At 48.5% G+C, this 13611-nt stretch overlaps 1 protein-coding gene across 4 annotated transcripts in view; it reads left to right on the forward strand.

Annotated features, from left to right (window-relative positions):
- The first annotated feature begins 1122 nt into the window (after positions 1-1122).
- Positions 1123-13611, forward strand: part of LOC102448929 (beta-galactosidase-1-like protein 2) — a 52947-nt gene continuing 40458 nt past the window's right edge. For 2 of the 4 annotated variants that reach the window (XM_075909377.1, XM_075909381.1), the window contains exons 1-5: positions 1123-1279; positions 6759-6815; positions 6912-6950; positions 11239-11436; positions 12345-12413. In XM_075909377.1, the coding sequence (XP_075765492.1) occupies positions 1197-1279; positions 6759-6815; positions 6912-6950; positions 11239-11436; positions 12345-12413 (446 nt within the window). In that variant the 5' untranslated portion in view covers positions 1123-1196. The remainder of the gene's footprint in view (positions 1280-6758; positions 6816-6911; positions 6951-11238; positions 11437-12344; positions 12414-13611) is intronic. The other 2 variants (XM_075909378.1, XM_075909380.1) reach the window with 2 other exon arrangements.

The raw sequence follows: 13611 nt of genomic DNA on the forward strand, positions 1-13611 counted from the left end.
CTGCAAGCTTCAGTGTAAACAGCGTGTTGGCAGCAGGAACACTGTCCTGTTGACAGCATGAATGCTGTTCTGTGTGGGTGGAAGGATTTTGTTAACTAAAGTACCAACAAACAATGCCTATGCTGACTGACTTAATAAAACAGCCGTATCACTAAAAGATATGCAGTGTAGACAAAGCCATGGCTTGGGGAACCATAGAGACCTCAGAAGGTCAAGTCCAGCCCCCTGCTCTAGGCAGGACCAATCTCAACTAAATCAACCCAGCCAGGGCTTTGTCAAGCCGAGACTTAAACACCTCTAGGGATGGAAACTCCACCCCCTCCCTAGGGAACCCATTCCCGTGCTTCCCCACCCTCCTAGTGAAATAGTTTTTCCTAATATCCAACCTAGACCTCCCCCACTGTAACTGGAGACCATTGCTCCTTGTTCTGCATCTGTCACTACTGAGAACAGCCTCTCTCCATCCTCTTTGGAACCTCCCTTCAGGAAGTTGAAGGCTGCTCTCAAATCCCCCCTCTTAGCTTCTGCGGGGAGGTGGAGGCAGGTGTATTTAACGCTAAAATCCACCGTCACAGTTGAGAAAGGTAGGCACCTTGGTTCCCGATGTTGGTTTTTTAAAAAAAGTGGAGTGACAGCTTAGCCCAAATGCCACTGGCTGGGTCCCGGGGTGCAGGTGTGCGGGCTGCAGGCACTGCCAGCGCACAGAGGGGTGCAAGGTATTTGAGCTTTTGGCCAAGCCAGGCGGGGCCAGTGGAGCCCTGCTGAGCCCTGCCCGCTGGCGCTGCGCCCAGGTGGGACGATGCCAGAGGCTGGGGAAGGGTCTATTGCTGGGGCGCCCCCTGTGCCCGGAGGCAGGGGCTGCCCACGAGCGTGCGGCCGGACGGGCACGTGCGCTGGGGGAGGAGGGGCGGGGCTGACCCGCCAGCGCACAACAGCTGGGACTCGGCCCCCGCGGCTGCGGCACGTGCCGGGCGCTGCTCGCGAGGGCTCGCGGCTGTGGGGGGGAGAGGGCGTGGTCCGGCCGCACGGCGCTGGCCAATCAGGAGAGGGCCTGGCTCCTCCCGCCCAGCCAACCGGCGGGTGACCGCGCTCGCTGGCCAATGGCGGGCCGCGAGGGCGGGGCCGCGGGCTGAGGCGGGGCCGGGGAGCGCTGGCGAGGCGGCAGCGCGCGGGGCCGGGGGGACCCTGCGGCCGCCATGGGGGGCTGCGGCGGCCGGCGGCGGCGCCGGCTGGGGGCGTTGCTGCTCCTGCTGCTGCTGGCGGGGCTGCTGCTCCGCAGGTGAGACCGGCCGGGCCCCGCCCCCGGGGGGGTCTCCCCTCACCGCCCCCCCTTCCAGCCCCCTTCTCCTCTGGTCCTGCCCCCCCGGGTCCTTTCTCCCCCCCCCCGGGGCTGTTACTCCCTGTGCCCCCCCCGTGGCCCTCCCGGCCCAATTCCCCTCCTGCCCCTCAGGGGTCCTCCTCTGGTCCTGCCCCCCCCCAGGGCTGTTACTCCCTGTGCCCCCCCCCCGTGGCCCCCCCGGCCCAATTCCCCTCCTGGCCCTTAGGGGTCCTCCTCTGGTTCTACCCCCCCCCCCCGGGGCTGTTGTTCCTTGTGCTCCCTCCATTGCCCCCCCCCCCCAGCCCAATTCCCCTCCTGGCCATTGCTGAGCCGCCCCCCCCCCCCGAGTCCTTTCTTCTCCTGCTCCCCCCCCGGGGCTGTTACTCCTTGTTCCCCCCCCATTGCCCCCCCGGCCGAGTTCCCCTCCTGGCCATTGCTGAACCGTCCCCCCCCCCCGAGCTCTCTCTCCCGGCTCCCCTCTGCCCGTGGGGCACCCACCCCCTGGGGCCTTCTCTTCCTCCGGGCGCCCTGCCACTGGGATCCACTCCTGGTGCCTGCCCTCAACCCTAGTGCCCTGTCGCCTGGCCCCCAAGACAGGGCCCTTCCCCTCGCGGGCCCCAACACGTGTCTGGAGCAGGCATTGGAAGCGGCGCCAGGGTCTGCGCCACCCCCCGCCTTTTGCTCCCTTGTGTCCGTTCAAAGTAGCCCCATGGGATTCTCAGGATGGTTTTGTGTTTAAAGGCTACACAAAAACATACCGGGAATCCCACGAGGCTACTTGGATGTCTGAGGCATGCTGAAGCATTGGCCCACCATGCGTTTGCTCACGAAGAAAATCAAGATTGTTTTATAGCGTGTGTGTCTCCACACTGTCAGTCTGGGTAGACATGCGAACTCAGCCACGTGTCTCTTCGCTTTTCCTTCTCTCTGCTTCTCTTTTGTCAGCTGAACTGTTTCTGCCCCATCAAGTTTGCTTGTGGCTGGATTTACTTTCTTCTGGAGGGATTTAAACAGCTGTTCGAACAGCACAGTCTTTCTCTGTTGAGCAACAGGGCCCGGAGGTCACTGAGGTTGTTTTATGACTCCTTTTAGCTTAGTCTGTTGAGTCAAGATTCATTGCCGTTTAAGTGAAATTGATCTGTAATGGTTTGTCCTTAAGGGATACTGTTAAGGAGGAGTACTGAAAAGAATACTCAGGTCAAATTCATGAAACAGCCTTCTTTAGCTGGGTTACTAATACACTGGAAATCATTAAATCCGCAGGTGTATTAGAAACCAAATTTATTTTTCAGCCTTGAACCTGTTCTTTTGCTCCCTTTCTCTAAGCTTAGGCAGTGAAAGTAGACTGATCAGTTTTAACTTACACATTTAGTTGGTTCCACTTCATGTGTCTTTCAAACTAGCTTTATGCACCAGTAATTGGGTTTCAAATACAACAGTGGGGATGCTATTCATTCAAAAATAAACTTTGTCAGAAGCACCATTGCACCATTAACAGTTTACATATTTTGAACTTTGTGCCTAAACTGACTTCACATGTACCTTTGATCCTTAACCCATTCATGGTTGTTATCTCTCAGCAACAGTTTTAAGCAATTTATATTATGCACAAAACTGTACATTAGTATGTGTAGCAGTGAGTTTAAGTACTGACAATTGATTTACAAAAAGACAAATCTGAATAATGCACATATTTCAAGATGTGAGGTTATTAGATGTTCTGCAGTTGGGGCGGAGAAGACGGGAACTTTTGAATCTTCTCACATGGTTTGAATCTAGTTTGGGCTAGCAGAGCCTGAAAGTTATCATGTCTGGCTACTCCTGTGTGCAGTGGCTTTGCAGGATCTCAGTCAATTTTTCACCAGACAGATGTCTGTATTTCCGTACATTGTTTCAGTTGAGACTAATTACCCCACCCTTCCTTACTCTTGTGCTTTGTTGGAAGTCTCAACAGCGTGACCAAGGACAGAATGGGACCATGGGGGTAGAATTCCTCTTACTCTACAAATATTCATTGTGTGTGTGTGTGTGTGTGTGTCTTGGTGAGACAGCTGGTTTTGTACCTGTGGAATGGATGAATAGATAATTTTAGGACTGTCAATCCAGCTTCTTCGAACTAGTGTGAATATTCATGCAAAGGAAGATTAAATGGCAGTACTTGAAAATGGGTTGTATGAGAGGGGTGCCCACAATGTACTGTCAACTCAGGATATGCTAGTTGCTGTTTCCCACAGCATGTGCTTGCTGCTGCTTACAGGTGTAATGCCAACATCACACTTAAGGCAATCTTCTTCTGTTATCGTTGCTGAGTAATGTTTCTGCTTAAAGGTCTATCTCTCCTCTGTGTTAACATGACTCCCATTAACCTTAGCGAGTGATTGCATTCAGATGAAAAATAGAGACTCCTTTAATGTGGAAACATTTACAAACTTCATGCTTCCTCGTCACTGCTTTAAAAAAAATGCTCTTGATTCATAAGAACTCAGGCCTGATAAAACAGAAGCAACATCTTCTTTTATCAGAATGCATAGAGAGAAATAGCACCACTCGGAATCAATCACTGACAGGGAGCATTCATCCAGTGGGGGAAGCATGGAGAGAGTAATGCCACAACCAGATAGAAATGATTTAAAAGCTTTAAATAAATATTACACATAATATAGCAATTCCTTGTCTATCATAAAAAGTAATGGATCAGGAAAGACCAATTGCTGCCACTATAAATCAGCTCCTGTGTTAAGCTAATGTTCTCCCCATCGACCTTGGCTCCTGTAGGGTTTACTAAAATCGCTAAAGCCCTTTGATGGATGGCATGCATTTACAAATCAATCACTCTCTATGCTGAATCTAACCCATCTTTGAGACTGCTAGGGGTATCTCTTGCTTTTTTGTATCAGAGTTCTGTCTTATTTGTGCTTTTAGGCATATCTTGCTTATTCTGGTCCTGGTTATACCAACCCTACTTTGAGTTAGCACCTTGAGATCAATGTGATTACAGGTGGAGTAACATATTAATCAGTATTGGTAAGAGGCTTTATCTAACTTTCCGTTGAGCAATGTATTAGGCCCTTTCTCCTCCGACTCCTCACTTGTTCACGTTGAGCCAAACTTTATCCCTTGTCCGCAGGTCCGCTGACAGAGTGGGTAAAGGGGGCAGTTATCCCAGAGCTCGGCAATTCAAAGGGGCCTGGGGCTCCCGGCTGCCACTGCCGCTACTATGGCAGCGGTGCAGCTGGAGCTTTGGCTTCTTTAATTTTCCACTGGAGCGCTGCCCCACATGCTCCATGGGGCTGCCTGAGAAGGCAGGGGCGGGTGGCACTGAGTGTTACTTGGGGACTGACATGGCTCCAGGCGCGGCTGAGGTCTGGCTGCCCTAGGTTCGCTCCTTCTGTCTGAGACCCCACCCCTTCCGGAGGCATGGCAGTGTTCCTCACACACTTTACCCAGGGGCCTCGGGAGGCTGCTTGTGCCACTCCTCCTGAAGGCAAAGAAGTTACACTACAGATCAATGTGGTGCTGTGTGTTTCAGATGATGTCCTTTCTGAGATTCAAGCTGTGGGGAGTAGCTTTTGTATTTCAGCCAGAACTAGAACATCACTGTGGAACAGTATTCCAAGGGAAAATAGTGGGAGGCCCTTTACTGGAGATATTAGAATCTAAGCTGTCTAAAGCACTGGTGCATGTACTCAAGCTTGGGAGGATAAGCTTAGAACATGTAAAGACTGAGGCTTGTATTGGGCAGATTTTTCAAATGAGTGCTTGAGGTCCTGGTACTCAAGCAACTTTTTTACTTTCGTAAATTACACGGCAAGTCTAGAGGTGCCAGGACTCAGCACTGGCAAGCTCTGGCACTGATTGGACTGTTCATGACTCTTGTAGGGGACAAGCTGAAGGACTGACCCAGGAGATATGGAACATGAGAGAGAGCACCAGAAGAGAGCCCTTGGGCCAGTAAACCTTAGTTGCCTGTTGTCACAGGCAACCACATTGTACCATACCACCCATAAGCTTACCTCTTAAAGCTAATTAGGTTATTTGTTCCCACTAGTTTGGGGAGGCTATTTTAGAACCTTATTTCTCTGAGGGTCAGAAAACTACTTCTACTTACATGTGTTCATAGACAGATTTTACTTATTTCTTCCTGTTCCAATTCTTTCCTTAAGTAGCTCGTCTCCATCCCTGGTGATGAGACACCAACTACATTTGTGGAGAACAGTCCTTTTCCCTCTCAGCCTTCTTTTTCCTAGACAAAACAAGCCAAGCCCTTTTAGTCTCCCCTCATAAGATGGGTTCTCCATTCTTCTGATCATCTTTGTTAGTTCTCTTTGACTTTGGAAAGAAATTCTTTGACAATTCACCTCTTTTGAGAGAGGAACAATCACTTTGCTGTATGGGGAATGATAGCCCAGATGAGTCTTGCTATGAGGAAAGAAATTACCTAGAATTGCTTTCCATTGAGCTGGTCACTGGAAACATGTTTAGTTTTGTAGATAATTGTGAATGGTTCTCTTTTTATTTTGGTAAGTGTTCCAGACACAATGGCTTTGTTTGGTTACGAATTACATGAATTCTACAGTGACAGGAACAGTACAAAGCTGAATAGATACTGCAGTGACAAGAGCTTTAGGATAAGGTCAATATTTTTCTTGTGACTATAGATCTACATTTTTTTTTTAAAGAGAGGCCACTGACTTTAGTTGCCCAGCTTGACACACCTTGGGCCCTGACTTTCAGATGTGTGGAGTGTCTACAATCTCTGTTGCTTTAAAATGGAGTGATGGGAGTCCAATGCTTTTGTAATTCAAGCCAAAGATGTCTCACGTTGGGCACCCACAAGTCCCTGGCTACTCTTAGAAACATAGCCCTTAGTCATGAATGCAGCCAATGCTAGTGAAATCCTTTCTTGAGCTGTCAGTGGATCAGCCTTTGAGAACTGCCTCCCCAATCTACCTCCACTTGTAAGTGATTTCTTCAAAGAGAGTTGCATTGTGAAATAGAAGCAGATCTGGGGAGGTCACTGGTATGACTGCTGAGCCATCTGATCCTTTTGGCATAGTGATCTACTTGTAGCTCTTCAGTGAATAGGAGATGTGAAGTTGATTAATTCTTCAGTTTGGTCTCTGCTTCTCTTCACTTGCATATGTTGATTTAATCACTATCTTGAATCTATGCATGTGGGCTTTCTTTAAATGTTGCTGTCAGACACTTCATGTTTGCTCCTTTGTGCTATTACATGAGCTATTCTTCCTTTGTTAGTGTGTAGATCCATTATTATTGCACAAATGTACAAATCCTATAGATTACAGTGGGTTTTGACCTGCGGTCTGTCATATTCTCTGCTGTTCATTAAAAAATAGCAATAAAGCTGATTTGACAATAAATCCACTTGAGGGTTCAATGACTAAAGACAGCAATGTGTAATCCAGACTTCGTTTTCCAGGTATTACTCATTCCTGCCGGTTGTTTCAGAGGCCTGTGCGAATGATGTACAACAGAGGTACTATCTGTGCTTATTAGCGAGCCCTTGCAATCAATGTATTGGAAGTCTTAGATTTAGTTCCTTTGTAGCAAGCAACCTTGTCTTGTCTTCCAGGAGAGCTAATCACCGCAGATCTCCTCTGTTCAAACCTATGTAAGCCATGTGCTCTGAAATGTCCTCTCTACCTTCTGTCAGCTTCCTCTAGTTAAAAGTTGACCTTTGTGTAGAAAACTGGTAGAAGCTTAGGTATTACCACCTCTAAACATTACCTTTCCCTCTAACTTGTGGATTGGTCTTACTCGTCTCAGAATGGAAGCTATTTCTTGCATCTGACTGTGACACAGTTTCACGGGAACAAATTGCCATTGTACATATGTGGCTGGGTTTTGAAGTAGGGATGTCATTGTGTAGACGATTACACAATTAACTGATAAGCCTAAGCTTGTCATTTAAACTTGTGGACTACACACATTTCCCCCCACCGGGTGACTGGCTAGCTTAAAAGCAGGCTCCCCATGAGCACTGGATCTGCCTGCCTCTTCCCCACCCCCACACTGCTAACTCTGATAAAGAGGCAGGAGCACAGAGGATGTCTGGCAGTGTTCCCTCTAAGCTGCCTGGCAGCACAGCTTCATAGGTGATTAATCGGCCCTGCCCAGTCAGAGGCTCAGGGCTCCAAGCATGGAGCTCACTGACTGGGCAGAGCTGATTAATTGCCTGTGAAGCCGGGATGCCATGCAGCTTAGAGGGAACACTGGTGAATGGAGGTAGACTGGATCCAATGTGTGTGTGGATCAGCTTTGAAGCTAGCTTCCCACTCGTATAGGCTCCTGATAACTGCCTCCCCCTTCCTTGCTGCCTCCTCCAGAGACACGGGGGTGCGGGAGGTGGCAGGCAGGAGCCAGCGCTGGGGGAAGCTAGCAGCAGCATGGGAGGGGAATAAGGGGAAAGTGAGGCTGCCACAAAGCAGCTTCTGTCCATGGGCATCCAAGCTCCCTGCAGACAGCGACTGCTCTGGAGCTCTTGCAGACAGGGGTTGCTGCCACGGAAGAGCCTCTGTCTATGGCAGGTCCAGATATGCCACGGACAAAGGCTGCTCTGTGGGATGAGCAGCATGCTCTGTCAACTGGGAGCTTGGATCCCCTGCAAACAGGGGCTGCTGCAACCCCATGCTGCTGTCTCTGTATCCGATTTAGTTATTTCAAAATAATTTTCTTGTGTAGACATGCCCTTGGGAACTTCTACCCCCAGCTCTTTTCCCACAAGAGAGCTTGGGGGAAAAAAAACCCTATAACTTTTGATAGCTGGCGCCTCAGTCTTAGGCATGCATTCAGAGACCTCCTGTGCTGCATTCCACCACACAAGAATCAGATCATAGCCTTAAAAAGGGTGATTTTGTTAACAAAATGAAAAGATACATTTGGCAAAGCATACTTGGTTGCTAGATGTCATAAAGCAACTGCAGATTATAACACAGAATTGCATCCCTGGGATTCAGTTTAGAGACAGTATAGGGGTGGGGGAGGCATAATACTCAGCACAGAGATGTTTAACCAAACACCAGCACAAAGAAAATAACATGATCACGTCTAAATAAACCTTCCCTGTTACTTGCATATCCAAATCTTCAAGGTCCCGTTAATTTCTGGGCACGGGTATCCCTGTAGTTCAGTTCATCATTTCCCTCCAACTCCTGGTTTAAACCCCACACAAAGAAAATCTGCAGGCAGATTCCCTTTCAATTAAATCTCAACACTTTCTTCTCATTGGTTCTCGTGGCTCCCTGCCAACATTTCCTTGCGACCTGGGTTTAACATTTTGGTTACTGAACCCTGGGATGTTCAGAAAAGGACAGTACCTTGCCCATCCATCACGCAATTTCAGCAGATAACTCAATTAAAATGCTTGTGAGTGTGATGTCTTATGTTTTTTTCATTGCGTGTTTCTGATGATGTATGGCTGCATTAGAACAGGGAGTGAGTTCGTTGTCCAAGTCTTCCTGGCCACCTGCTGAAATGCCAAGTTTTTTAGGTTTTAATGCAGAACAGCCAGTGGTATTTTCCTGATTTGAACCTGCCTGAGAGAACAGGGTACAAGCTCATCTCCGTATCTGTGGAAGTTCAAGAAGGTGTCTAGGCAAATAAATGCTCATTTGGATGCCAATGTGTATCCAAATGTGGATAGCCTATTAAGGTGCCTGTAGCTGGGAAATACTGAGCTCACAAAGTCCAATGTCCCACTAATATTTACTGTTGCAAAATTGTCAATTTGAAAAGAAAAGGTTTCCTGCTTCCATGCTGCCCTCAGGCCACGATGACCTGTTCATGCATCATTTTAGTCAGGAGGACAGTCCCATTGACTTTTAAGTCAGAAGTCCCCAAGCTGCGGGGTGAGCCTCTCAAAGGGGTGGGAAGGAATGTTCAAGGGAGCACAGTGAGGCTCAGCCCCCCCCTGGGGAGTGGAAGGGAGAACCACCTGGCCCAGCCTCAACTCCCAGACCTGCATGGGGCACTGCTCTCAGCCCCTTGCCATGACTCTGCTTCTGGCCCTAGACCCACCCCTAGCTGCCCTACCCATAGCCCTGTCCCCACGCACCATGGTGCTGTAGCCCAGCTCTGGAGGAGAGAGCACAGACAGGAGTAAGGGGGGGAATTACCTTGAAAATTTAGGGGATCACTGTCTTAAGCATTTGGTGCAGAGGTATTTCTGCACCTACGATAATACCAGAGAAGAATTAAAGTGACAGACTTCGTGGTGTACAGTGATTGGACTTACTAAAATAATTGACAGGAAGCAAAGAAAGAAGAATTCCTCAAGAGGAATTTGAAGAATGGCGAATGGGAGACTTGCAGGCATTGGAGATGGCTTGAGCGACTGAGAGGATTGGGATGAGGGGGAAATGAGAGCAGTGATCATGCTGGAATGAGTTTATAGGGATTATGGGCCCGATTTATCCCTTCAGTGAAATTATGCCAGTGATTGAATGACTTAAAAAAAAAAAAATCCACAATGTGAAAGTGGTCCCATCTTTCCTCTCCTATCTTTGACCAAAATGAGCAGAAAAGGGACCCAGCCACTCTTTCACGACTTGAAATACACAGCATCAGGGGATGCTTATACAGTAAAACTCCGATGGTCTGGCACCATCAGGAACCCGGAAGTGCTCCGGACAGCCGGACCATTGGAGCTGCTCTGCCCCCAGCTTCCCCGATTCAGCCGCTGCTAAAACTGACCAGTGGCTGAATCGGGAAAGCCGGGGGCAGAGCAGCTGGAGTGCTGCCGGGTTGGTCCCGTAGTGCTGCCCCTCGGGGCTGCGGGACCCAACCTGGCAGCACTCCAGCTGTCCCCAATTCAGCCGCTGCTGAAACTGATCAGCGACTGACTTCAGAAAGCCCGGGGGCAGAGCAGCTCTGTCCCCGGGCTTCCTGGAGTCAGCCGCTGATCAGTTTCAGCAGCGGCTGACTTGGGGACCCCTGGGGCAGAGCAGCTGGTCCGAGGAGTGGCGCTACCAGACCAACCAGGCAGCACTTCAGCTGCTCTGCTGCAGGCATCCCCGATTCAGCCGCTGCTGAAACTGACCAGCAGCGGCTGAATCGGGGTCGCCTGGGGCAGAGCCGGACTATCGGAACGGGGGGCTATGAGAGGTCTGGGGTGGTATTCCCCCACCCCAGGCCTTTCATAGCCCCCCCTTCCGATAGTCTGGCAAATCTGATAATCGGGCACCCCCTGGGTTCTAAAGGTGCCAGATTATCGGAAGTTTACTGTACTTCTAAATTATGCTTAGATAGCTCAGAGCTTTTCCAGCAGAAACCTCAAACTCTTACACAAAACGTGCTGGGCTCTTTTTATGTCCACAGGGGGCCAACAGGTATTTAAGGGCTCATCTGAAACACACAAACAACTGTATGGCGCCAATTTACTTAGCGGCTGTGTCTAGACTGGCCAGTTTTTCTGGAAAATCAGCTGCTTTTCCGGAAAAGCTTGCCAGCTGTCTACACCGGCCGCTTGAATTTCCGCAAAAGCACTGACGATTGTCATTGTTCTTGCGGAAATACTATGCTGCTCCCATTCGGGCAAAAGTCCTTTTGCTCAAAACTTTTGCACAAAAGGGCCAGTGTAGACAGCTCAGCTTTGTTTTCCACAAAAAAGCTCCGATCGTGAAAATGGCGATCGGGGCCTAGATTGGCCACGGACGCTTTTCTGCAAAAAGTGCTTTTGCAGAAAAGCATCCATGCCAATCTAAACGCTCTTTTCCGAAAATGCTTTTTAATGGAAAACTTTTCCGTTAAAAGCATTTCCAGAAAATCATGGCAGTCTAGACGTAGCCAGCAAGTTTGAGGGACCAAGTCGTTTCTGCTAGGTGGGGTGAAACGAATTGCACTGCTTGGGAGGTTCCCTGAGCTAGAGTTCAGATGCTGACATGTTTTCCCTCCCATTCTAGGTTTAACTGGAGCAGTCTGATCCCCCTGCAGTTGTGGGGCAGGACACTGGGCTTGCAGACAGAGGATTCTAAGTTCCTCCTTGAAGGTGTGCCCTTCCGCATCTTTGGAGGCTCCATGCACTATTTCCGAGTCCCCAGGGAATACTGGAGGGATCGCATGGTTAAGATGAAGACATGTGGTTTGAACACCCTCACTACGTAAGTGCTACCTTCACTAACACAGTCCTACAGAGCAGCTAATTAAATCGGTGGAGATTTTGCCAATACTAGAGCAAGTCCTAAAAGTGTCTTCTGTTCAAGTCGTGAAAGACAGGTTGGTTCCTTTTCCTGCTCCCTGCATGTTTTCGTGCTTGAAATTGTGCCCTCTACTCTGTTTACCACCTTAGGTTCTGCCAGTCCACACATTGAACTCTAACCTCTCTAAACTTTATAGCACACCTTGAGTTGCTCAGTTAGTCCTGGCTTTCCAGGTATGTCTGAGGGAGTCTGATGTGACTGGTCACTTACCACTGACACAGTGGCAAAGTGGGTCCAGGCTCTGTTGTTGCCACTTAACGTGATAGTGGTTTAGAAATTGCTTCAGCCTCAGCAATGAAGAGATACCACGACAGCAAAGACTAAATTCCAAGATGAGTTTAAACTTGTCCCTTCAGCAACTCGCAGCAACTTAAACTCCTTTTCACTTCATTACTCGGACTCCCGCTCTCTTACTAACCTTTAACAGGCCTCCCTGCTTGCTTATACTCTGAACTTGGTCCATAGAACCTGAGGGAGTCCGAACTGGTGTAACTCACATACTGAAGGGCTGAAAGAAAAAAATGTAGGAAGAAAATCATCTAACAGGAGTGTGTATGAAGTAGAATATAAAGACAGCTCCAGCCTGCCCTAACTGCTGATTCCTCAGTGTGAAGTAACATCAATATACACCCTGTTACACATGTGCACATACAGCTGTACGTTTGCCTGAATCTATTCATGGCTAGAAGGTGGTGTGCACAAAAAGGCAGTGCATAGAGGTAGGGTAGGTAGTTCTCCCCCTGTTCCCTGGTCCTAGCCCCTTATCAGTTTGTGAATTCCCAATCCCTGTCTCTGACTCTCTTTTTCAGGTACGTGCCATGGAACCTTCACGAAGCAGCGAGGGGGAAGTTTGATTTCAGCGGAAATCTGGATTTAGAGTATGTGGTGTAATTTTGTTTTGTTTTGTTTTACACTATTGTGATCACAGGTTTGAGAGTAGAGGTCAGATGTCCAGATCCGTTAGTGATAACTTTAGGATGTAGGATATTAAGGAACTTGACCATTGGAGAAGTATTCACATACTAAGTGTGTGATGCATAGATGATCTTATAGGGACATGTCAAGGAATATACAGATCACTGTCCTTTTCCCTTGCTTTGCCAACTAATGTCACATCATTTCGTTTTAGTGGCTCTTTCCTCTTAACTAGGCCTGCAAAGAAGACTCTGTTATAAAACTGTGCTTTAACAAACTGCTTTTTTTGATGCAGTTTTTTTTTTCTAAGTTTTGCTCTAGACCTGCGTTTCTCAAACTGTGGGTCCTGACCCCCCAGGGGGTCATGAGCAACTTAGAGGGGTGGTTGCGGTATCGCAAAGTTTGAGAACCCCTACTCTAGACAACATCTATAACAGGATTCTGGCCACATCAGTGAGAGAAACTCTATTGGGACCCTGCTTACACAAGAATCATGTTTAGTGATAGGTTTGCTGAGCCTAGAGCTGTTTCCAACCCAGACACAATCTTGGATAACCCAGTCAGTGTAGCTTAGTGGTTTAGAACAGGGGATTGGGAGTTGGGAGAACTGTCTTGATTCTGCCACTCACATTCTATATGACCTTGAGCAAAAACAGTCTGTTTGGGCCTCATCTTTTTCATTAGTAAAATGGGGACAGTAGAAGTGTCAAGTAATAGCAGTGATTGTGTTGTGGGGTGACACTCCTAGTTTGGAGCAGCATTTTCCAAAGCCTTAACTATGCAAAACATCCACAAAAGTTTGTAGTTAGTCTGTGTTTGTGTTAACAAGCATGCAGGTAACCCTTAAGATGGAACCAGAGCCATTATATATCTCTGTTATTTTCCCAAAAGCTCCCCCACGCGTACACTTCCCAGAGCCCCATATGTTGTCTTAGCCAACACTGACTGAAGCATTTTTTTATTCTAAACTATCTGGAACAGATGAGATGGCAGCTTCTTATCTTGAGGGAGTCTTGAGTCTTTCAGAGTTCCACAGTAAGAAGAGTGACTGGGGTTCCTCACTCCCCATGCAAAACAACCCCCATTGATTATCTTGTTCGTATCCTTCCCCTTCTGTTCTCAGCAACAACAAAGCTCATCCACTGATTCTCAGCATTACCC

The sequence above is a fragment of the Pelodiscus sinensis genome, chromosome 26 (assembly GCF_049634645.1).
Source record: "Pelodiscus sinensis isolate JC-2024 chromosome 26, ASM4963464v1, whole genome shotgun sequence".
NCBI lineage: Eukaryota > Metazoa > Chordata > Testudines > Trionychidae > Pelodiscus > Pelodiscus sinensis.